This window comes from Pseudorca crassidens, chromosome 2 (genome assembly GCF_039906515.1).
Source record: "Pseudorca crassidens isolate mPseCra1 chromosome 2, mPseCra1.hap1, whole genome shotgun sequence".
Classification (NCBI taxonomy): Eukaryota; Metazoa; Chordata; class Mammalia; order Artiodactyla; family Delphinidae; genus Pseudorca; species Pseudorca crassidens.
Genome location: NC_090297.1, coordinates 131,909,675 through 131,935,069, shown reverse-complemented (window position 1 = coordinate 131,935,069; position 25,395 = coordinate 131,909,675). Strand labels below are relative to the sequence as shown.

The 25,395-nt window shown below is 45.0% G+C and overlaps 1 protein-coding gene across 4 annotated transcripts in view; it reads left to right on the top strand.

The window, feature by feature from the left end:
* Positions 1-25,395, top strand: part of ASTN1 (astrotactin 1) — a 329,036-nt gene that overhangs the window by 219,277 nt on the left and 84,364 nt on the right. For 2 of the 4 annotated variants that reach the window (XM_067728731.1, XM_067728732.1), the window contains exons 9-14: positions 240-314; positions 7,360-7,497; positions 8,013-8,163; positions 16,231-16,397; positions 18,773-18,967; positions 20,356-20,483. In XM_067728731.1, the coding sequence (XP_067584832.1) occupies positions 240-314; positions 7,360-7,497; positions 8,013-8,163; positions 16,231-16,397; positions 18,773-18,967; positions 20,356-20,483 (854 nt within the window). The remainder of the gene's footprint in view (positions 1-239; positions 315-7,359; positions 7,498-8,012; positions 8,164-16,230; positions 16,398-18,772; positions 18,968-20,355; positions 20,484-25,395) is intronic. The other 2 variants (XM_067728733.1, XM_067728734.1) reach the window with 1 other exon arrangement.

Here is a 25,395-nt window from a genome sequence, read left to right as displayed (position 1 = left end):
CCAGCTGTCATGTCTATTAAATTCCACTTTTCCTAGTGGGTCAGTGATTTTTGCATTGATCCTGTTCTTGGTTGGGTTCCAGCATTCCAGGTCTTGTAAGCTCACTTTAGTGAGATTCTTGAGGGACTGTGTCCTCTTTGTCTTTGGGTCTCCAGAACCTGGGATGGTAACTGGCACAGAGTAGACATTCAGGGAGTGTTTGTTGGTTGACTTTAATTGCATGCCATTTCTCCTTTCAGGCCTTGGCCTTATACAATATTTCAGCGAGGCTTTGACCTGGTTTTGGGAGAACAACCTTCTGATAAAATATTCAGGTAAGTTGTTGTCTAGGGACTTGCTTATATATCTCTGCAAGCCCCATGTCCCACTTCCCACTGACCTTTCTTTCCTAGCGGTAATTTATAAAATGTGGAACACTTTTAGTCATTCTGCCCTCCTAGCAACAGCAGCGTTTGCCCTCCTTCATCCAGTGACATCATGGAGGATGTTGAGGCCGGACAGATTCTGTTGGGGTCCTGGCTTCCTTCCTTGCCTGCTCTGTGACCCCCAGTCATTTACTTAACCTCTTGGAGCCCCCAGTTTCCACATTTGTTAAACAGAGCTTCATTACATGCCTTGCTGTATTGTTGTGAGGAGTATATGAGATAATGCAGGGAAAGCCCCTGGCACAGAACAAGCAACTAATGTTAGTTTTTGCCTCTTCATTTTGCATCTAATTTGCACCTTTCTCATAAAGACTTAAGTTGTTCAAAATTAATCCCTCCCATCCCTGCCTCCCTCCTTTCTCAGCTATACCTCATTATCATTTTCTTTAATCTACCACCCTTCTAAACCAATTGGATGTTTCTAGTCCCTCCCAAATTTCTACCTACACACCTGGGAATGGTACATATTAGAAAAGTCAGCAAGCAGAGGAAGAATTTGGGTGCCAGCCATGAACTAGGAGATTTTCATAAAGTTTAATTCACGCCAGACCTTAGCTGGAACACAAGTTTATTTCCAAGCTAAGATCTTATCATCCGTTTCTTCAGTCTGTCAATCTATTTTTCACTTAACGTGCATCAACTGAGTACCCTCTAAGTGCCAGAGATTGTGCTTGTGCAGGAGGTATGGACACGAATACCTCTCCCTTCACGAGCAAGCCCTCTGGGAGAGGAAGTAAATAGTCCTTCCCGAGTGTTTGATGTCAAAGGAGGCATTAAGCGACTGCGTAGCCATACTGGAGGAATGGTGAGCGAATGGAAAACTTGCTTCCTTTTGTTCACTGCACTCGTACACTGTGAGGAGTCTCGCCTGTTCACTGCCGTCTTTCCACACCCCTTCCCCAGACCCTCTCTGTCAGCCAGTCCTGGCCTTGGTGTTCATTTTGCTCCTGCATTTGCCTCCTGGAGCTGGCTTCTCTGCCTCAGCTTCTCCTTCTCCTCCCTGCTGCCTTGGATGCACTGGGCTCTGCCACTGCCGTGCTCTCCTAAGGCACGCTCCTAGCTAGAGCGCCGATTCACAGAGCCACTTCCTCACAGAGCCCTCCCTTGCCCTCTTCTCTCCCGATGTCTCTCCAGGGATGGGCTGGGTCATGTTAATGACATTGGCCACAGGCTGCTTTTGAGGATTTGTGCTGCAAGAGGTGTAGCTGTATTCCTTAGACTATGACTCGGGCATTTAAACTTTCCAACAATGATGTATTATTTGGCAAACTTTTTTCTCCCTTTTTCCTGCTGCTGGTCTGTTGGAACTTATGAAGGGTGATAAAGATAAGGCAGATGGAGAGCCTGGTGGAGTTCTATTAACGTGGATAAGTTCCCTCTCCCCTAAAGGTCCGAAACTAACACTTTGAAAAACCAAGCCCTTAATGAAATTGCTTTTAGAGTAGAACCAGCTCAAAAAATGTGTTTCCATCCCCACAAGCATCATTTGTTCTTTTCAGGTTTGTTAAGTAGCAACTAGATGTGATACCCAGTCACTACAGAGGGGATCACATGTGTGGTTTGACCCATGCAGTCACCTATCTCAGAAGCCAGTGGGTTAATCAATAAGTGTTTAAACATTTTGATCCCTAACATAACAGTAAGTAGTCTCTCAGATGAAAACACCAGATCATGACCTCCTTATTTCAGGTACTAAGAATTTTAATGAGAACCTCCTGTGATCTGAGTCAACCAACTGCCAATGGCCAGTCTGGAAAATTCTATGACCTGGTCAGTGACTGCAATTTCTTAAAGGAGCTAAATGACTATTTACTTGCTACTCTGTTCACTTATGATTTAGAGTCTTGATAAATTCCAAGCCACTGCATATTTCCCTGGACTGTGGAATAAAATTTAAATTCTGACATTCAAATCTTTCCACAATTGAATGTCAATGTACAACTCCCTCTTAATGAGCTGCTCTTCTCCTATAGAACCTTCCATTCATAGTCAAATCTACCTTCTAACTGATCCACTGCCCCTGACAACTTGCATATTTCCCATTCTGCACATCTGCTCAGACTCCCTCCTCTATGCATATTCTTCTACTATAAACACTACCCATTGCCATGGTCTAGACCCAGTTTCAGCTAAACTCAACATCTATTGAGCACCTACTGTTGCAAGGTACTGTTCAAGATGATGTAGATATGACCAAACAAATGTGACCAAGATAGTCTCTGACGTCAAGGAATTTACAGTCTCATCTAAGAATTGTTCTCCAACCATGGCCCTCCATGAGAATCTCCAGTGAGTGGATAAGACTCTGGGCTTCCAAGGCAGGGGCCACGAGTTCAATCCCTGGTCGGGGAGCTAGGATCCCACATGCCATCTGGTGTGGCAAAAAAAAAAAAAAATTACCAATGATCTTACCCAGAATAAACCAATTAATTCAAAAGTTCTGGGAGGTGGGACCAGGGCATGAGTGTTTTTAAAACACCACAGTAATTCTCATCTGTACCCAGGATTGGGAAACACTGGCCTGAAGCTTCTCCAGTCCATTGCATCAATCCACAATGACTTCCTCCTTCCAAATTTGTATATATACTAGCTTTAATATTTATTTGTCAATTATTTATTTCATGTTGGTTTTTAATTTGCCTATTTTCTTCTCCAATGAAATGGTTGTCTTCCTGAAGGGCGGGGAAATACCCTATATGGTTTTTTTTTTTTTTTGCGGTACGTGGGCCTCTCACTGTTGTGGCCTCTCCCGTTGCAGAGCACAGGCTCCGGACGTGCAGGCTCAGCGGCCATGGCTCACGGGCCCAGCCGCTCCGCGGCATGTGGGATCCTCCCGGACCAGGGCATGATCCCGTGTCCCCTGCATCAGCAGGCGGACTCTCAACCACTGCACCACCAGGGAAGCCCACCCTATATGGTTTTAAATATTTAATATCTAACATACCATTTTAAACATAATTGGTCTTCAGTAAATAACTGTAGATGATCATGTCAGGTATTTCCTAGCCAGATTAGGAGAAAACCTTGATACCTAATCTAACCTTGGTAATCTGTAATCCCAAAGAACCTGGGAAGGGCCCAAGCTAGACTCAAAGGGTCCAAGGGAACCCTGAATCTCCAGAATGAGTCTCCCCACCCAACGCAGCCTGATACTGAAGATGTTCTTTCTGTGGTAGCTAGGATCACTCCATTCCACTAGGCCCTCTCGTGGCAGGGGTGAGTACAGACCAAATTTTTCTCTCAGATACCTTCCTCCTAATGGGTACCTGCATCCTTTGGAATAATACCTCATTCTGGCATGGCTTGCCCTAGGAGAGGGTGGAGATGCCAGGCTAAGAGCCATTTATCAGTTTTCCCACATTCTATTTCATGCCAAGCCACGATGAGAGCACAGGCTTTTTCTGTCCAGTGCTTTCTGGCAAGCGCTTGCTTCTGGACAGAAATTTCCAGCTCTAGTTCAAAAGGGCCATGTGCAGGACTCAGCCCACAGCTGAGCCATTAACTGCAGTGGTCACCACCAGCTGTCACGCGAGGAGGCCCAACCTGGGAAAGCATTTCAGATATTCACCCAACTTGTCTTCGGTGGCTTTTTGAAGTTGTTCCTGCCAAATCTGCATGGATGAGGGATAGATGAGATTTTAGGACGCAGCTTTCCTCTGACAGTTTGTTCTATATTTAGTTTTTGGAGTCACTCAGTAGATTTTGCAGATAAAAGAAAACTTTAGAATTTCATACGCATGAGCCAACATGGGCTGGAAAGCGGCTCTGAGCAACACTCTGAGAATCAGACCCACCCCCCTCCTTCCCACTTATGGAGAGGCGACCTTGGGGAGGCTGCAAACCTTCTTAAAATGTTGGTTGATGGCTTGGTAAAATGGAACCAAATGACTAACCTCAGAGGGCTGTTGTGAGGATAAATGAGGCAACTCTAAGAGCACCTGCCTTTAGAAAGTTCTCAATAAAGGTTAGTCTCTACCCACACCTGCCTTTGCTTCCCCTACAATGTTTCCCCTTGACCCTACCAGAGGGTGAAGGTTTTCTTGTTAACTTGGTAGAGTGTCATGTTTCAGAAGTCTCTGTGCTCTGAGGAAGTTCTTTATCCTATCAAACCCAGATCCATCTCAAACATCAAATGTGTTCAAACCCAGAGGTTAACCCATATCCTGTTTTAAATGAAGAATAATTTTCACCACTATTTCTATCTTTAAATTGGAAAATTGGGATTATCTCCCCTAGCAGCCTGTTCGAACTAAAGAGCATAGCTAAATCTCCTTGTCAAGCAGTCAATAAATATTTATGGAGTGACATTCCTGTGTCAGAACTTATGTTTGGCAGTGGGGATACAAGATGACAAAGAACCATCCTCTGCCTCCGAAGAGAGCACATTCTTAATGAATGGTGATGGACACATGAAAAGATGAGTGCAGATCAACATCTTAGGGGTGACAAGGCACCGTGTGCACGTATGCAGAAGAGAGTCCCTTACTCAGCCTAAGAGCATGAAGGCCCTGGAGGGCTTTCAGGAAGAGATGCGACCTTAACTGAGTCTTAAGATGAGTGGGAGTGCGGCAAAGGAGAGAGGAAAGAAAATTCAGAAGAAAGGACTTTTAAGAGCAAAGGCAAAGAGGCGAGAAAATGAGGACGACTTTTGGAGTTACGGTCAGATTGCATTATAGGAACACAGAGTTTGAAGCAGGGCTTGGTGAAAGAAGAAGCTGAAGTGTGACATCTTCGGAGATGTGGACTGTGTTCTGTGGGTCTGGGTGCCCTTAAACAGTGTCAGCTGGAGAAAGATGTGGTTTGCATTTCCTTTCAAAAGATTACTGCATGCAGAGGAGGAAGGGAAAACTGAGATGGATGGACATGGATCTCCCTCCCAAAAGAAATATGCTAGAATTGCCAACCGTCTTCTAAAATCTGCTACAGAAATTATAAGCTACAGGTCACAGATCTGTTGCTCTGCATCAATGCAAAACTTGTCATTTTAAAACTGAAATAGAAAACAAAAACTCCTGTCTATGTCCAAATAAACCGCCTTCTCCCTGGTACCCTTCAATATTGCATATGTCCTCTCTGAAACAGTGTATTATGCGTAACATTAGTGGTGTGCCCACCCCAGCCTGCCTGTTAGAGTCTTCCTGTCTTAACAACGCCCATTACAAAACTCACTTAAATGTTGTTGCCTTCAAACCACATTCTTCCTTAAGTCCCAGGTTCCAGGCACCTTGGGGCAATCACCTGCCCTGAATTGGCTCCTTAATCTTGCCAGGTGATTTTGTGTGTGTGTGTGTGTGTGTGTGTGTGTGTGTGTGTGTGTGTGTGTGTGTGTGTGTGTGTGTGTGTGTGTGTGTGTGTGTGTGTGTGTGTGTGTGTGTGTGTGTGTGTGTGTGTGTGTGTGTGTGTGTGTAGCAACTGGCATGCCTTCAATTTCAACAGCTGCTTCACAGAAGAGTGGGTGGTGGGTTTCCTCTTCTGTCCCCCTAGTAATGGGTCTCCCTCACCTGGTGGAGACCACTCCTGCACTGACCTAGCCCTACCCTAGCCTCCTGTTCCTGTGGGCATGGAGAGTCGAGTGCCTCCTTCAGAGCAAAAAGGATCTCTGCTATTTCAATGCTGCTTAATGCAGAGGTTTGCTCCACAGGTCCAGGAAGTAGGGGACTGAGAGTACTGCTGGGAATGAGGGAGGAATCTCCCCAATCCTGGCCACGTCCCACTTGCTCAGTGGTTTTGCCTCTCCCCTGGGTGCCTGCTTTCTCTTCTTTCAGCTGCTCTGTTACCCAGGTCTGTTGTTCAGGGAGTGGATGAAAATCACAGGACTTGGCTGCTTATAACTCATGAGCCTTGGTCAGTGGGGATTCTCTGTGGCCCGCGTCCTGGAGAGGGCTACACGTCTCATAAAAGATCTCATGTCATCAGTCTGGTTTCCTAGCATCTCAGGCAACCTGGGCAGTGGAGAGGGGAGTGTGCAGGTTAGGGGAAAGGAGAGGGAGTCTGAAGTGGTGCTCTGTGACCAGCTTGCTAATGGAGCCGGTGCTGGTTCCGTTTAATTGTACGCATCCTTCCATTGTTCCTCCCTGCACTTTAAGCGGGAAGGGGACGCCAGACTGCCACAGCCTCGTGCTATCCCACCCACACTGGCTTTTATCCCAGGGACTATTTTTGACTGTGAACACAGAGGATTTGAATGCCTTTGAAATAAAATGAATGAATAAATAAACAAATAATCTCTCATGGTTTCCTTAAGCTCTCCCGTGAAATGCTGATTGATTCCTTTATTCCTTTTAGCCCTTGTTATAAGAGAGAAGAAAAATCTTCCCTGTCTCCTGCGGGTTAGGCGTTAGCTAGGGGTGTGGGTAGGAGTGCGGAGGATACATCTGGGCCTACCTTCTTCATCCCTCTTCTCTCCTCCTGGGAGGCTCCTGGCTTCAGTCATTTCCACTCCCATCCCATAGAAGCCAGAAAAAGGGAGCTTTTCTTCTTTCTTTTCCTTGGTAGGGCTCCTCCAGGCACAGAGAGAAACCGTCGCTACCACTGTGGGTGTGCAATGTGGGGGATGGGAATGGTGGGAGGCCGGTACATCTTTCCAATTAAAATGCTTCCAATTATATCTGACTTAAGATCGGGGAAGCCCAGTTTCAAATCTGAAGGAAACTGGAACTTGATGGCTTATGATATGGAAAAAAAAAGACACTTTTTTAACAGCGGGCAAGTGGATGCCATCATCAGTTCTCCAACCGGCTGGACACGTGAGCAGAGGTAGGCCTCTCTGCCTGCCTCAGACTCGATCATCTCATCCATAAAATGACAACAAGCTCTCCTTTTTGGAGAGGACTACGAGGGTTAAGAAGGAAGCAGCTGAAGGTAGAGTGCCAGGTCCTCCAGTGGGGTGCTTACCCCGCCAGTCATAACCAGCTGGTGTTGGGTGTCTCTGCAGATTCACCTACACCCTCGGGGAGGGCATGTGGTTGCCCCTCAGCAAGAGCTTTGTGATTCCACCAGCTGAACTGGCCATCAACCCCTCAGCAAAGTGTAAGACAGACATGACAGTGATGGAGGACGCTGTGGAGGTCAGGTGAGTCCAGCCTCGGGACGCTGAGGCCCACAATGGGTTTGGGAGGCTGAGTGGGAAACTACCTGAACGCCCAAGGTGCTGGGAAGGGAATCAAGACAAGTTGGAAGGAGAAGTTGGCAGGCCGCCTTCCAATTCCCCAGATGCAGTGCCAGGATCTACGCTACCTGGGTCAATATTGCACACCCCAAGTCTCACGCACCGAGAGAGGTCATAAAATTAGAGTTGATAAGCACTTCCCACAGGCCCTCAGGACTGACAGGCAATAAAGTGTTAATTCCCTTGCCTGAGTTGAGACCTTCCTCTTTGACCAGGAGTTACAGCCTTGGCTTATTTCCCAGAGATAGAGAATGTCCATAATTTGTTCGTTCAAGGCTCAGAGTATGGTTGATCTTTAATATTTGTAAGAGAGAGTAAGACATGATCCGGTTGGCCAGACAGCAACGTGGAATGTGAGGCTACCTGTTGCACCTGGCGTCCCCTGGCCTCCTCCTACCTCCTGCTCTTTCTCCCTACAGAGAGGAGCTGATGACCTCATCCTCCTTTGACAGCCTGGAGGTCCTCTTAGATTCCTTTGGACCAGTCCGTGATTGCAGCAAGGATAACGGGGGCTGCAGTAAGAACTTCCGTTGCATCTCAGATCGCAAGCTGGACTCCACTGGTTGCGTGGTATGTCTGCCCTGTCGAGCTTGTAATTTCAGGAAGAGGGGCCACAGGATAAGACACAATGCAGTTAGAGTTGAAAGCATGCTGTGAGTAAAAGAGAGGGTCAAGATTGAGTCCTCCCTAGTTGTAACTACTGTCTAGTCTACACTATGGATTTTCTTTTGACAGAGATGAGGCATTTATGGAGTCATTTAATCAAGAGGTATTTATGGAGCACCTACTGTGTGTCCTATAACCATCCTAGGAAAATGTCATGAACTATATAGCATGGTTCTTTCGTGCCAGTCTCGCGCTCTAGTTGGTGAGGGATCCCCTCAAACAATTTGAGAACGAATTAACTGCTTAATAGTATAATATTGACTCTAGTAGGAAATAGACTGCATTTACTATAGTAGGAAATTCTATAAGAAACGTACCTTTGCCAAGAATCAAATTACATTGACTATAATAGGAAATTTTAGAAGACACATACCTAAGGCCAGAATGATGAAAGAAGTAAGTTATGCCAGGAATGGTAGAGAAAAAATAGACATAGGTCCTCTTTGAGACCATAGCAACGAAGTCCTGCTTCCCCAAATGTGGTTTTCTACTTTATCGGCTATATGGACTTTCGCTACGTGTAAACTATGTGATGCTATGAACTAGAAAGACTATTTGGGTTAGAGTGGACCAAGCTATCTCCCATGCCATGGATATGAAGATTGATGGACCCACGCAGGTAAATGGAGGCAGGAGCAGATGGGCAAGGCTTCAGCTCCTGGGGCCTTTATATTAGTCATTTTCATGCCCATCAACACTTATTGTCAGGTTTCAGCCTTCCCTTCTTTTGAGGGCGGAATGATGCAATCCTGACAGAGAGGAGAGGGAACAGGGCAGAGAAGAAAGACAGGAAAGCCATACACAAAGTTGGCATAAAAGAGAGGAAGAGGTGATTCACTGAGACACGTTGTTATGCAGGGTTTCTGGGCAGAGCTGGGAGCTTCCAGCTCTGGAGACGATATGGAGCCTCATCTTGCTTCCCAGTCTGACAGCTGTGCTCTTGTAAAGGGGCCCAGAGCAGGGGCAAGCTGTGAGGATGCTGGGGCCAATTCCATCTTTCACACCCCCTACTTCCCTGTCTCTGAGCACCTGTCCAGGGAGCTATTCTCCATCAAAGATGGATATGTACCTGGGTCCAGAGTGCGACTCTCTCAGCCCAAAGGCCTCCCCAGACTTTCACAGATTGGGCAGCAGTTGGCAGGAGCCTGATTCCTCTGAGAAGGGACAGAAGAGAAAGAAAAGAAAATGGAAAGAGAGAGGGGCTGAAGGGCAGGGAGGCAGAGGACCTGGCCGGTCCATCAAAAGGAAGGGAAGACAGGACAGAGAGGACTACCAGGAAAACACAAAGAAAAGTGCTCTTTAGGTCGTGTCTTCCAAAGGCAGCCAGGAGGTGAGTCGATGTCCCAGGTGCTCCCCTTCCTATAGCTAGTCTGCTTTCAGATGTCTTACGCAATGAGCTTCCCAACCGGCTCCCCCAGGAGACAATTTCACTGTCTAATGGAATTCCCAGCTGAGACACATTTTTAAAAAACTATTCAACCTGCATGTCTTCATCCAGATTTCAACCTTTCCTTCCTTGCTGCTCTCTCGGGTGGGTCATTATAAGTACTGAAACACTGTGTGTGCACACATGTAAACATCCCTCCCCTACCACCCTCATACGAGTTTGAGCATGCCCGCACATGCACACACGTGCACATGGATATATTCCCCATGTCTTCCCACTTCTCTGCCCTTTCTCTGAGCCCCTCAGGGTTTGCCTTCTGTTGGTGATCCCAGCCCCTTTTAGTTGGCATATTGCCGTGCTGATGTATTCTTGTACTTTTAAGACCGTGCTCTGTGAGACGGAGCTTGCAGGAATAGTTCCGATGAATATGCATTTGCAATAAGGCCGCTGCATTTGTGAATCGGAGCCACTGCAGAAGTCACCCAGTTATACCAGCACTTGGCATTAGCATAAGACTTTGAAGTCACTGGCCCATGTGGCTCTTGGAGGGAGAAGGGGGCCGGGCCCATTCAACCGACTGTTTCTCATTGGCTGGGAAGCACGGGATCCCTGAGGCAGGAGGACTGGGGCTTGAGAGCTGACGGGCCACCTCATAATCTTGTGACCCTACTGAGAAAAACTTGACGTTGCGCCTGATCTGATTCCACTGGGCATCGGTACCATCCCGCAGCCTTGGTGCGTTAGCCCAGGGCTTCCGTGTCATCTGGAGGAGGACCAGGGACAAGGGCATCAGCTGCAGCACCTGCAGTGTGGAGAGAATCGGGCTCCCTTCCTCCTTCCATCCACATCAACCCTGACATTCAGTTCTCTGAGTGTCGAACTGAAAGGCTTCCCTGGAAAGGCATATGCTTATGAAAGAAGAGGAGGCACTCAGAGCACGCTGGCCCTTAATGAACCTGGGAGAGGGACAGAGATGCGGGAAGAGACAGGTTCGACCGCATATTTTCCTGACTGAGTTCAAGCCAGACAGGTGGGCTTGGTCCACATCAGCTGCTCAACCTTCCTTCTTTCTAGGAAGGCAGGGCACATCTCTCTGTTATGCATGGACTCCCACAGGGTTAATTGCTACCCAATTAATTGCCCTGTTATTTATGTAGTCTCTGGGGACAGGAAACAAATACCCGTGAAAGGCATAGCCCTGTACCAGCCTCAGTCACTCTGTTCCAAACCAGACCACTCTCCAACGGCGGGATTGCTGAACGTTTAGATGATTCCTGGAGCAGAGGTCCGCCCCCCACCGCGGACAACAGGTCTTACTCCTACCCATTGTCCTTACTGTGCCAGGGTGGGAGCAGTGGTCCCCACCTGCACAGCACAGGAGTGCCCGTTCTCTGTTCTGTGGAGCCCCAGGGGGTCCTGCAGAGTCCATGTGTTAGTGACCTATTGCTGCTGTAACAAATTACCACAGGTTTGATGGCCTAAAACAACAGCCATTTTATTATCTTACAGCTCAGTAGGTGAGAATCCAATTCCGTGTCCCTGGGCTAACATGAAGGTGTCAGCAGGGCTGCCTTCCTCTCTAGCGGCTCTGTTCCTGGTCTTTTCCAGCTTCTAGAGGCTGCCCGCATTTTTGGGGCTCATGGTCCCCTTCCTCCGTCTTTAAAGCCAGCTACATTGCATTTTCCTGACCATTCTTCTGTAGGACATCTTCTCTCTCTTCTCTTCTGTCCTCCCTCTTGCACTTTTAAGGAGTCTTGTGATTACATTGAGCTCACCTGGTTAACCCAGGATCATCTCCTCATCTCAAGAGCCTTAACTTGATCTGCAGAGCCCCTTCCGTCACAGGTTCCAGGGATTATGTCGCAGGCATCCTTGGTGCCATCAGTGGGAGACAGCAGTGGGAACTGGAGGAGCCTTGGTGGGTAGGACTCTAGTCTCCTCTCTCCCAGCTTTAACCAGAGCATCTCGATTCTTACCAAGCCTACCTATTGAGGTTTAATATAAAACCGTATTTGAAGTTTGAAAATGATTTCCAACACTATAAAACTATTTTTAAAAAATTATAAAAATGGAAAGCCTGTGCTCTAATGCTTCTTCCTTATCTTCACACTCATCCTGACAGTGACCCCCCAGAATGCCTTCTGCTATGTGAGGTGTCTGCACATCCTTAGGTGAGCAGACTGTGGCCTCGGAAGGTGAGAGGTCTGCTGTCCTGCTTGCTCACGTATTGAACACGTGACCTTCCTTGCCAGAGCATTATGCTCTAATGAGCACTGAATTACCCAGCGACCCTGCCGCCCTCCTGTCCACTTGCTGTCCACAATGGTTTCCCACAGAATGTGTCATTTCACCTCTACCGGAGCGCAGATGTGCGGAGATCATTACAGATGACCGTCTCTCGTTCCCTCTGTAGGACAGTAAGCAGGAGGCTATGCCTCAGAGGCTTTCAGAGAAGTGGGGGCAGGAAGCTGAAATAGAAATTTAATTCCATCAGACTTTTCCCCCTTGCTCCTGCATGGCTTGGGCTTACATGTCAAAGCCCATCAAACAGCCGGGGAAATCATTATTTATGAAAAGAATAAGACTGCCGTGTTGTAAAAAAGAACCTATTTCGAGTAGGCATTATGGTTGCATGTCTTATGAATCATCCAGGTAAGGCAAGGCAGGCTCAGCTGTAGAAAGTTGTTCCTCTTCTCCCAGGGGCCCTGAATACACTCCTGTGTCCATCAGTCATATGCATCTGCCAGCAGAGCCTCCACCTCATAACCTGGAACTGAGGTGTGTGTGTCTCAGGCTGAGTAAGATTTGACTAGACTCCTAAGTAATGAATCAACCAAAAATCATTGATAGAAACAGAGGGGAAAGACAGTGAAGAAAAGGAATTGAATGGGGAGAATCATTTAAATCTCATTAGCACATTATGCTTTAGACCAGTGATAAGTCAAGAAGCCATGAGCATCACATGAAAGACGATTAACCTTGTGTGTTTTAGGGGTCACTGAAATATGAGCTCATATATTAGACTTTCTTGATGGGTGAGGGTTGTTGCCGTAATACATGGAGTTTTCTTCCTGGGACTGCTAAATGTAACCTATGCGAAGAGGGGTTAATGTCTGACCTTGGGGCTCAATCCTGAGCAAACAGTTCTCTTTTAAGGAAGAAGTGAAGGGATTGTCCACAAGCCGGGAGAAGAGAATGGCCAGCACTTGCAGAGGGAAACTACAAGCTCCTCCTGGAGGCCAGATTTCTCTCCTGACAACTGGTCTCTAGCTGCAGATACTTCTAGGAAGAGGCCATGATTTGGAGCGTATAGTTTCTTTGTGTTTAGATATAGATTTTGAGGAGCTCAACATGTGACATGTGTTTAGATATAGATTTTGAGGAGCTCAACATGTGACTATAATAGCACATGAAACATTCAGGCAAAAACAAAAGCAAATTTATACCGTGGGAAACTTGATTGGTTAGACTCCTTGGGGATGGGAGTTCTGGTTCAGCAAGCGTTAAGAAGAAAACTCTATTTTTGGTTTCAGCTTCCTTTTTTTGAAATCTTTCAAAAATGTTTTACTCTGAACTGCAGCCCAAGTAAGTTACAGTTCAGTAAAGATAATTGCATCTTTTTTAGTGATTGAGGATCTTGTCTTGCTTTCAAGGTCATTGCTCTGGACAGTTTGCAGTGTTTTGTCCTATAAATATATGCACCCATAATACAGTGTGTGTGTGTGTGTGTGTGTGTGAAGAGAAGGGGAGAGAGAATATTAGGCTGGATCTAGAAATCCATAATTGATTCCAGAATGTACTCAAGGAATTGCCTAAGACAGTTGAACAAACAAACAACAGATCTATGGGATTGCTTTATTTTGTTGACACATTGACTTTATTCTTTAGCAGTTCCAAAGATCCAGCTTTTCTCACACTTGAGAAGCAGTATGCCAGAGTGGAAGGGACACAAATGAACACTGGGGTCAGATAGAACTAGGTCCAAATTCTGAGTCTGCCATTTTCCACCTCTGTGACCTTAAACAAGTTACTACTAATCTTTCTGAGTCTAAGTCTGTTCACTTATAAAATAAGGGGAAAAAAGTCTAATTGTGAGATTGAAGATAATTTACGTAGATTGTCCTGCACATGGAATTGCTTAATTCCCAATAGCTGTTATTATTATTTTTAGCTTTACTTAAGAGAAAAGAAATCCAACTTGGACAAGGCAGCTGTCTTCTTTCCAAATCTCCTACAAAAGGGTAAACATCAGGTGGTCCAGTCTGGCACAGCGATGGTTATCTAGACACCAGGGCCAGACAAGATGTGGATGTGCCGGGTTTGAGGGTTCTGGAACAAAGCCTGCTCGGGTTTCATTTGGTGACGTCTTTGTCGAACATCACGCCTGATGGGGCATTCTGAAAAGAAAGCAGGTGGTTGAGGCGATGGGGAGTGCTGGCTAGTGACTGAGATGGCTAAGCTGGTACCAGGGTTGAAACCACGTGAGGTGGGATAACAGAAGCGCTGGCGTTGTCTCTACTTTGATGGCTCTTCTCAAGCTTTATAGAAGGAAAAAAGAACTCATGGCAACCAGTGCAGCCCATTTAATTCCAGTCAAACTTCTGTGTTTCAATACCCACCATGTCCCTGCCTGGGCAGCTTCACAGCGGTGAAGCCAGCTCCCTTCTGGTCGCACATCTGGCCTAACAGCTGGGTGGCCAAGAAAGTGGGTGCGTGGAGGGGGCTAAAGAAATGTGGGGTGCAATCCTCAGCCGCCTCATTGGCTCGTTTACCATCATCTGAAACATCTGGGTGTGTACAGCGTGAGGCAGCCCTTGGAAACATCCTTAAATGCTGTCACCTTCCAGCACTCCAGCTGGCTCCCTGGGGAGAAAGGGGATGGACCAGGCTGAGAGCCTGGCAGGCTCATGGTGGGGGGGCATTTGTTTGGGAAATTGCAGAGTTAGTGTCAGCAAACAGTGCCCATCCTGCTGTGATCTTCAGTTGGGAAGCATGGAGAGAGGGGAGGTGCGTTTTCAGAGGCACACCTGTGACAGCTGCAGGCTACTAGGCCAAGGTGCTTGGCAACCAGGAGCTAGAGCCAGACAGGCAGCAGCTCAGGAGAGGAGGTGTTTAACACTGTTCTACCGAGTTTTAAAAGGCTTTATTTTGCTGTTTGGTTTTAGTTTTGGAGGAGTGTTTTAGCTAGCTGACAGTAGGTGTATAGCAGTCACTAAAATCAGGTCAGATCTACACAGACCCCCAGCTGTGCCCCATATAAGCTGCTGGACCCTGGGCAAGTTATCTTTCCCCTTCCAGCCTGTTGGAAGGAATCAACAGCAATGTAAACGTAGAGTATTTTTTTGCATTGGCTTTTAGATGGAATCCAGTGCAGTAAGAAGTTCATGCGTTAATTGGCAGTGTTAACAGTTTCCAGGTCTGTTAAATGAGGATAATACAGGGTGCTGTGAGATGAATACCTAAAGCACATAGCCTAGCGCCCGGCTACTAGTAAGTGTTCAGGCAACAGTGACTGTGTGGGAGAACCTGATTGTGCTGTGAGCTGGTGATGGTGCAGCCTGCCAAGGTTTCAGGTGCGGTCCTGCCGTGATCAGCCATGTGACATTAGGGAGGTCAAGCTTTCTGTGCCCCCGTTTCTTCACGTGTGAAGTGAGGATGATCAGCCCGCTTACCTTATGGGATGCTGTGAGGGTTGCGTGAGTAAGACGCAGGAATATTAGACACTGCCTGGCTCGTCGTGGATCCCCTGTGAGTGTTCCAACTGCTCACCGAGCCTTTTCATCTTGCCTGGGACCTGACTGATTATTTCTTCCTGCATTATCTCTTCTGCTGTCATTCTTGGGTAGTTTATTGAGGACGTGGTGGTCCAGAAAAGCTCAGCGTTTTACACTGAGTGTCCAGGGAACTGGGATAAAGCCCAAACCCAAGTATGGCACCTGTGGGTGCTCATGTAGCAGGTACCCTGGTCTGTGCATCTTCCTCAGGGCATCCTTGAGGTGGGAAGGTCATGAGTACCGCCACGCTCACTAGGAGAGAGTGGCTCCGTCCAAGGTCACGGAGAAAGTCCACTTCCTGCTGCCGGCTGGCAGCCCTGGCTCAGTCCGCTTCCTCCAACATTGCCATCCGGTACCAATGTTGACAAAGTGCTTTGGACGTCAAAAATAAAGTCCTATTAATCCTAAGTCCAAACAGCAGCACCCCCTTCCCCTAGCCCAAAGGAGTCTCTTCTAGTGCATTTTAATTCAGGCCCATCACTTCCGCTCTCCTGCCCGCCTGAGGCCCAACTGGGAGGCCAGCACACCTTGGCCCTGTCTTGCTGCAATGCTCCCTTCCATCCTGCTGGTAGGAATCAGCTTTAATGCAAATGTGTGTGATCTGTGCCCAGAGAGAAGAAGCGAGATGTCAAAAAAGGTCACTTGCTTTTATAGGGAGTCCAGCATAGTGGGAAACTCGTGCATTACTTACCAATGTTGATGGTTTCAAGGCTGAATGCTAAAAATAGGCATCAGTGGTTACACTCTGGTTCCCAGAGAACCCAGGTCCCGGGTTCACCCACCTGTGTGGATGCTTTCTGATTGTGCCAGTGCCCATCCGGACTCAGCCCCATGAAGGACAGCTCTGGTTGCTATGACCGCCACATCGGGGTGGACTGCTCTGATGGCTTCAACGGTGGCTGTGAGCAGCTGTGTCTGCAGCAGATGGCGCCCTTCCCGGATGACCCCGCTGTGTACAACATCCTCATGTTCTGCGGGTGAGTTGAACTGCCCATGAGGCCAACCGGCTTACTGGGATGAGGGACTTTCAGGAAAGTAAACTGATGTGAACTGGTCACTCTAGGCCAGCCCTTAGGCTCTGAGGAAAGAGCCTTCAGGACTGGAAAAGGGGTATTTTTAAAGTCAGAGTTGGAAGGACCCTTAGGGGAAATCTAGTGTCACCACTGAAAATGAGGAAACTGACCTAGGGGTTTACCTAAATCATTGCCTGCTTACACCAGAATTTCCAAACTGTGTTTGTGGTGCTCTGTTAATTGTTTTGTGACAAAAGGATTCCACGGTCCAAAAGCTTGGGAAAGATTGTGTGAAACTAATCAATTATCAAAGAAGGGACATGCTGGATTGTTGCCGAAAGCCAGTGCCTGCTGCATAATCATGAGAAGATTATTCAGTGGACTAATAATGTTATTTTATTGTATTTCATTTTATTTTCTTTCTTTGCAAGTGGCAATTTTCCTGTTTAGTTTCTTGTAAAATCCCATTCCATAAATGGAAGCTTGATCTCAATTTTAAAGTCTCTATAATGTCATCATTATGGTTGACCCACTTCAATTAATGAGGTAAATTCAGCCAAAGTTGCATAGAATTTATTTATTTAATAAACATATATTTGAGCACCCACTTTGTGCAGACAACCTAGTTAGGTGTCAGATATAGGAGACACAGTAGGATGTGAGATCTGGTCTCCTCTCTCTCAAAGGAGTTTACGATGGGATGTGCGGCCATGAGCACAAAGGAGAATGGGGGAGATGGCAGTGTGAAAGGGCAAGTTGTCAAGATGCTCAGGATGGACTAAGAAGGAGCCAGCCAAATTTAAAATTCTTTCCAGAAACACTGTGTTATGGCTCAAGGAAGGAACCACTGTATCTTGTCCCAGACCTCAGCTGGTGCCATAAAGTCCTTTGTGGGTCTCAAATCAGGTCTGTTGCCTGGACTAATACAGTAGGTCCCTAACTGGACTTTCTTTCCTATTTCATCAGAATTTGGTACCCATGTACCTTTAGCACTCTCCAAGCCACTATATATAGCCTGCCAAAAGAAGTCCTTGATTTGAGGTTCTTTAGAAAGACCAAATCACATGCACTTATAATTAAAGAGCTCTGCTCACACCTGTTCACACGATACGTAAATGGTGAATGGGGAAAACAAAGTTACATTAACATAGGCTTCATTTGTACCTCTGCTAATGACAATGGCAGCATTTAATGAGCACCTACTATAGGCTAGGCACAACGTAAGTTCTTTGAGTTCAGTATCTCACTTAATCTTCTCAGTAACCCAACAAAGCAGCTACTGTTTTTCTCACTTTTACAGATGTGGAGTTCAATCAGCTAATTCAAGGTAACCCAGTAAAGGGCGGCGTAATTGCCATGATAATATTGCTTCTCACCACTTAAAACTATGATAATTTGTTCCTCTATATAGAACAGAGTTCTTTATCTTATTGCAACAATTACTATAGATAGCAATAAATGATGTGTTCTAATGTCATGAACATCTATAAATTCCAAATTTGGTATGTTTCTAAGGAGAGATCCAAATTAAATCAATATGCTTTTAAAATGACAGCTTTATCAAAGCTGTTCTTACTTGAACGAACAAATAATGTTCTTCTCACTCTAACTACAAATAAAGTCCAATTAATGACTTACGGGTTATTGACCCATATCTACCAACATCAGTATTGCTCTTCCATTAGAGTAACTGCACATGTTTAATGGGGAGGATATCAAGGAGGTGTCCACACAACATGCCCTAACATCTCTTTAGTTCAGGAATGCTACTCTGAATTAAGGGGGAGTTAATCTTATGTTTGGATATATTCAAACAGAGCACAGCAGCAAGATGATCAATCTTTTTAATTTCTTAGCTGACTTGTCACAGGACCAGGTTAGAAGGTTATTAATTTCTTAAGCACAGTGTCATTCTTTTTGCTGCCTAATTACCCTCCAAACAAATGCAGGGTCTGGCCATGTAGATTGTTCTGGAGAAAGACTCTAGAATACTTTGTATTTAAATGTGTTAACTCATTTATAAGCTTATATCCAGTGATTCTTACTCAGACCTATCTGGGAAATCCTACACTTATTAGAGGAGAAAGAACTGCAAAGCTCTGGAAGCACTTATCCGCGAAGGAAAGGTGAGAGGCTCTGTATGATCACATAATGCAAGAAGACTCGGTTTATAGACCTAAGAAACTGAGTTATATAGGGGACAAAATCAAATCAGGATACTCATAATCTTTGGCTATCCAACATTCTCCCAAGGCATTTTTTTCCAATCTGTTGGGTTGCATTGGCTGCATGGCTCATTGATGGAATAACTTCTTATCTTGAGCTTTCCACCATGCTAGGTGCATCGAGGATTACAAGCTTGGTGTGGATGGACGCTCTTGCCAGCTCATCGCAGAGACCTGTCCAGAGGGAGGTGACTGTGGGGAAAGCAGAGAGCTCCCCATGAACCAGACCCTCTTTGGGGAGATGTTCTTTGGTTACAACAACCATTCCAAGGAAGTGGCTGCTGGACAGGTGCTGAAAGGAACATTCAGGTGAACCCCACGTCCATAGCACTGGTTATTCAGGACTGTTGATGGGTCTCTTCTCTGATGGGCCTTAAAGTCAGCATAAAGTCTTGTATCTTGGATCCAGGTAACTGTGACCCTAAAAGGATAGGTTATTTTCTCTCCCCTGGTCTTTACTAGGTTCACACTTCTCCTTCCAGAACCCAAGAACCCTGAACAGTAAAGTGTTAAAATAAATTTTTACCTTGCCCAGGCAGAGACTACAAGATTTTCCATGGAAGCCACCACAAAATGCTCAGGTTCTATCATCCCTCTGAGTCTTGGCGAATGAGTCAATCTAGCATAGGTCCTCAGTATGGTCCAAGAATCCCTGAGGATCCCTGAGATCCTCTCAGGGGATAGTCAAAGTCCTCCCTTTTCCAACTACAGAGAGGATGGGTTTCCTTCATATACTTCAATCCAAACAATATATTGCAATAAGTTGAATGCAGAGGTGAGAATTCAGCTGTCTTCTATGAAATCAGACATTTAAAAAACTTGCAAAAAATGTAAAATAATGCCACTTGTCTCATCATTTTTCAAGACATGTTAATATTTAATGGATTTATTATTGTCATCTAAAATATATCAATAAATATTTTTTAATTTTTTCTTTCAATTTCTAATATGGTAAATGTTGATAGATATAATCTACATAAACAAAAGCTACTTGGGGCCTTCAGTTATTTTTAAGAGTGTAAAGGCGGGTTTTGAGAACAAAGTGTTTCAAACCACTGACTTAGAATATTTCTAGGAAATTCTCCATTTGACCCCTGTCCCTAATCTATCTTAGGTTATTTGAATACATCATCCTCAGAATCCATGCATTTCAGGAGATGATGGTGGTGGTGATGATGATGATGATGATGATGATGATGTTGAAAGTGTTATAATATGGACCAGCAGTTGATAGCAAGCTAGGTCTGGACTCTTACAGGCAAACTGATAGTAAACTTTCGAGGTATTTTTTGGAGTCAGTTGTGTTTTCTGTTACAGACAGTAGACTTTACTAAAATTTCCCCTTTTAGCCTGGGACCTCATTTGCCAATGGCAAGCAGTGAGGTGTCATAATGAATATTGTGGTGGCTTCATTTGCCCAGATCTTCTGGAGAGGGGATCAGGGGGTAGGGACTGGTGTGGGATGGGGGGAAGAATATTCTCGATCTTGTAAGTAGACCTTTTCAGCTGGTTTATTTCTCATCTCCCTCAGCCCTTGCCATACTTCTCACACTCGTGTCTTGCTCCAGACATGTACCTTGAGTGGGGTCCAGGGTGAGGGAAAGTTTTTGGTCCATTGTGGGTTGAGACATAGATCACTCACCAAAGAGTGGTGTTCACTTGAACACTCAGAGATGAACGTCGGCCTCTGTTTCCAGGCAAAACAACTTTGCTCGAGGTTTAGACCAGCAACTGCCAGATGGTCTTGTGGTGGCCACTGTCCCCCTGGAGAATCAGTGCCTGGAGGAAATCTCAGAACCAACCCCGGACCCAGACTTCTTGACTGGTGAGTGTGCCACACACCTTACTTAACTGGCAGAAACAAACAAGCAGCTCCCTGTGATGCTGTGAGCTCAAGACGCTTGACCTTGCTTATTTTGGTTTCAAAGCCAGTGATTTTCTTGATATGTGATAAAAGCTCAGTCCTAAAACTGAACACTAGTAGGATTATTTATCAGTGAAACGGCCAATATTATCACATAATTCTCTGCAAAATGGCCATAATAATACCTTTCCCTGCTAGTCTTATTGGGATGCTTTGAAAACAAATCAAATAATAGATATGTAAGAGTTCAGAGTTCTCAGTGGATTAGAGGAAGTGACTAGGTCACAGCAGAGGTAGAAAGAAGGTAGATTGCTTAGAGCCTAAGTATCTGTCATTGGTTCCCCGGCAAGTGCTTCTAGAGCAGTGTGAGAGAGTAGAGAATGCTAGAGCTTTGTTGTCAGACGACCCTGGGTTTGACTCCTGGCTCTGCTACTTTCTAGCTGTGTGACATTAGACAATACAGTCTCTTGGGGTCTCATGGCCCCCATCATAAGATGGGGATCATAACACCTGTCACTCAATGTTGCTTGGAGCCCAACGGCACTCTTCTCCTCGGCTCACTGTGGAACGAAGGTATGGGCTGATTGGGAGAGGCAGGAATACTAGGGGTCGTTTCTCCTTTCTGTGCCACTAAAGACCCCCAGTTAGCACCTCCTGGACCAAAGAAGGCATTTCAAAGTGTTCCAGGGACCCTTAAGAGGCAGCCAGCCGGGAACTCAGCATCACCTACTAGGAGTCTCGACATCAGCTCTTCCATTGTCAGCTTTATTCATTTCTCCATTACTCCTCTCCCTTCTTCATTCTATGTCTTCCTTATTCTAGACCCTTCTCCCCTTTATTTTCCCCTTTTCTGAAGAATAACTTGAACTGAGTGTAAGCCTTTTTCAGATATCAAGTTATGTCCGAAATTTTCATTTAGACCGGAATGGGATTAGAAGTAGGTCTGTCTGAGTTAGTATAGCATAGTGATCACTAGCTTAGGCTCTGAATCCTGACAGCTAAGCTCAGCTCTTCACTGGCTGTGTGATCTTGGACAAGTTACTTACCTTCTCCATGGCTCAGTTTTTTACCTGTAAACATGGATATTATAGTATTATCTTTCTTATAGGATTAGTATGAGGAATAAATATTCATGAAGTTCTAAAAACAGTTCCCGATACATACTGAGATGTATGTTTATTAAATATATAAATATACCAAGGAAGAAAGAAAATATGAACATTCAAACTACCAAACTGTGCTTTCCTTATAGAAGAAGGAAAGGGAGCAAGGGAGAAAACAATTAGATATATTCTGGACCAGAAATAAATCTCATCGAAATAAGCTGCCTTCTAAAAGATCACACACACACATACACACACACACAAACCTGAAAAAATTAAAGTGCACCTCTGGGTGTGTCCTGAAAGCCTACGTCTCTAGTGTTTGGCAATCTGGCTTTCTTGTTTCCATGTCATTGGCTGAGAAACACTTGCTGGGTGTGTGTAAAATGCCTTGTAAAGGAGGTGTGAGATGGTGCACAGAAGCAGGACAGGCTCCACACTGCCAATAAACTACCTGGCTTCTGTTTAAAGAGTCACCAGGGCAACTCTCTCACACATTAGAGCTTACATGGAAGTGAGATTTCAGTTGTCAGGCTGGGAAGACACAGAGTAGTCCTGGATGCTACCTGAGCTTTTTGGGGAGGAGAGATCTGAGAAGCATCAGAAAAACATGTGCCTGAATCTCCATCTTTGGAAATAAGAAAAAGATCCAAACTTTGTTCAAATCCACAAGAGAAACTTCTTTCTTCCCTGTGCCCTTGGACCTCTCCTGATTTGGTATATCAGAGGCAAAAGGAGTGGAAGGATGTCCTGGTGGGACCTTTCCTTTTTCATGGTCTTGAGACAGTGACATTCCTAAAAGTACAGAGAGAACTTTTCTTGACCTGCTAGTTTTCTACCCAGCCTTTCTTTTTAATGTATTTTGATTAAGAAGTGATACCAGTTAGTCCAAGAGCAGGTATTTCCGTTGATGTAAGAAGGAATCAGTCTTGTTTTTCAAAGCCCAGACTAACTAGAAGAATCAGTTAGAGATGGTTGACTACTTTTCTTCCATATTTATTTCCTAATTCTGGTAACATTTTAATTGTATCTTTCTTGAGAGTCATACAGAGAATGTCATATCATGCCGCACTATGTGCTATTATAGGTCACAGTCCCCATAAACCTACAAGCTTAAAAGGTTTTTGGGCGAAAGTGATCTTCAGGTTCTTCTATATCAGCATTTTCAAGCATGTTTTTTTCATGAAAAACCAGCCCTCCACTCATAAATAGGTTCTATCTTCAAATAATTTGGAAGTAGCATCTACCTCTCAGCAATCTGCAGCACCTGAGCATGGAACAGATTCCAAGAAGTCCTGCACTAAAGAAATACCTTTCACTTTACTTAGCCCGGCAATTCCCAAATCTATTTAACTAGAGAATCCTTTTACACATAACAGCTATTTCGAGCTTTCAGAATTATTGGCTTAAAGAATGTACTGGAAATTTTCTGATGTATGTGTTTTATCTTGCCGATTACCTTCTTCCTTACCAAAACAGTTAAGAACTCTTATGCTTTACAAGCCTTTTTGGTGTTATAAGTTGTGTGGAAATAAATGAAGACCAACAAAATGAAAACAGGTGAAGGCTATTTACACACAGCAAGGGAGTCAGCCACCATCACTTGCGTTTTGGCAGAGACTGAGAGGCAGGCAGAGAAGTAGGAAAGCTTCAGAGTGGAAAAAAGGGAGGGCTTCAGATATGCCCTGATAGGCATGTAAGCTGTTGGCAGGTGATCCAACTAACCAGGAGTGAGGTATTCTTAGGTAAATGTTTAGGAGACCTATTTGACTTTCTCTGGTGGAACCTAACTTGGAAGCAAGAACAAAAATTAGGGAAGCTGTCAGTTATTAACCAAGTCCTGGTGAGTTTGGCCTGATTGTTACAGGGGTTATTATTTGGCTTCCTGAACTAGAAGAGATGGTGGTCTGACTTCCTACAAGTCTGACTTAGAGACGGTAGATTCGCTTCTTGGGCTGGTTGCTGTAGATAATAGGGTGGTTTGCTGGGCTGGTTGCTGCAGATTGTGGGTCAGAGTTCTGTTTTTACATGCGGTCTGGCCATCATCCATTTGTATTTTCAGTCTCTCAGCTGAGAAAAAAAAAGAGTCCAGAGGCAGATCAAGGAGGAAGAGGAGGCTGCTGGTCACATTCATGGGTCCGATGGGCACCATAATCACGGAATCTTAAGCATCCCCTTGACATTTCAATAAAATAACAGGAGAAAACTAACTTTCTTTTCTTTTCTTTCTTTCTTTCTTTTTCTTTCTTCCTTCCTTCCTTCCTTCCTTCCTTCTTTCCTTCCTTCCTTCCTTCCTTCCTTCCTTTCTTCCTCCCTCCTTCCCTCCCTCCCTTCCTCCCTCCCTTTCTTGTTTCCTTCCTCCCTTCTTCTTTCTCTATTCTTTCTTTCTTTCCTACCTTGCCTGCCTGCTTGCTTTCCTTCTTTCCTCCCTTCTTTCTTTGTTTCTTTCTTTTTCTATCACATAGGTCTATTCAGTCATTCTTTTTTCAAGCATATGTAGGGAAAAATAATGTTCTTTCTTGAGAAAACAGATATTTTGTTTGGAAAAAAAGTCATTCACAAATGTATCACAAATAATAATAAAATGAAATAAAAAACTGGGACTAACCGCATTGCAAGGGCACACCGAGAAAGAATCCTATGACTCAGCAAGAAAATAGATATTTTTAAATATCCCTTTCCTTTTAACTAATGGAAATATTATCTGTAAGTGGGCACAGAACAACATTTCCCAAGAATTAACAGTTATATAACTGTTTCCCTGACTATGGTGCAGCATAAAGGCACTCAGTAGAATTGTTGTTTAGCAGTGAAGTAATGGAGTTCGGTTGTTTGGCTCATCCTGGGCGAATGTGGGACACTGTCATCCCTGCCCACCGCCAACACCCGTGCTTCTTTTATTTTCCCTTCCCTCTACTGACCTGAACTAAGGCCTGGGAATTTATAACAAAAACGTCAATTAACAAATGTCAAGTTCACACAATTAGAAGTGATGAGAGAGAGGTAGGGAGGAGGGTGACAACATTATGGAAACCATGTATGTATACGATGTTTTAGCTTTTCTCAATGTGCTTTTATACCCGTAACTTTATTTTGTCCTGACAACCTACCTGTAAAGTAGGCAGGATGAATACTATCATCCCCACTTTTCAGATACGAAAACTGAAAGAAAGGAGTTGCCTAGCCCCAAGTCACACAGCTGGTTGGAATCACAGAATTGAAAAGGAAACAAGGGGTCATCTGAGCTAAGCCGCTCACTTTACAGATGCAACAACTGAGAATCGCAAGGTCCCCTGGGCAGGTAGCCAGAGAGGAAGCTCAGGCCAGTTGATTGGCAGGCAGAAACTGCCCCCTTCGGCAGCATGGGTGCCTTAGAACTCCCGCCTCCTGATTTCCTGCCCTTTTCTTTTCCTGCTAGGAAACAAGTCCATTAAAGGGAATGTTTCCTGATATACTGAAAAATCTTTATCGGGCTTGCTGTCTTTTTATTAATAGAGTTTCTGAAATAACAGCAAGCTGATGAGCTAGCATCACTAGAGAATGCATACTACGTAGAACAGTTTTACAAAACATGCACATTATAACTCGAATGAAACGTACCTTGGAGGTATGTGACTGGAGTCTTAAACCTGTAAAGTTAGAATTTCCTTTATACGCTTTTACAATTGACATAAAGGCGAAAAGCCAGCGTATGCAGAAGTATGACTGCCGTCACAAAGCTTAATGCCCTAACAGAAGAGCATTTGAAAGGAAAATTGCTGAAAACCTTC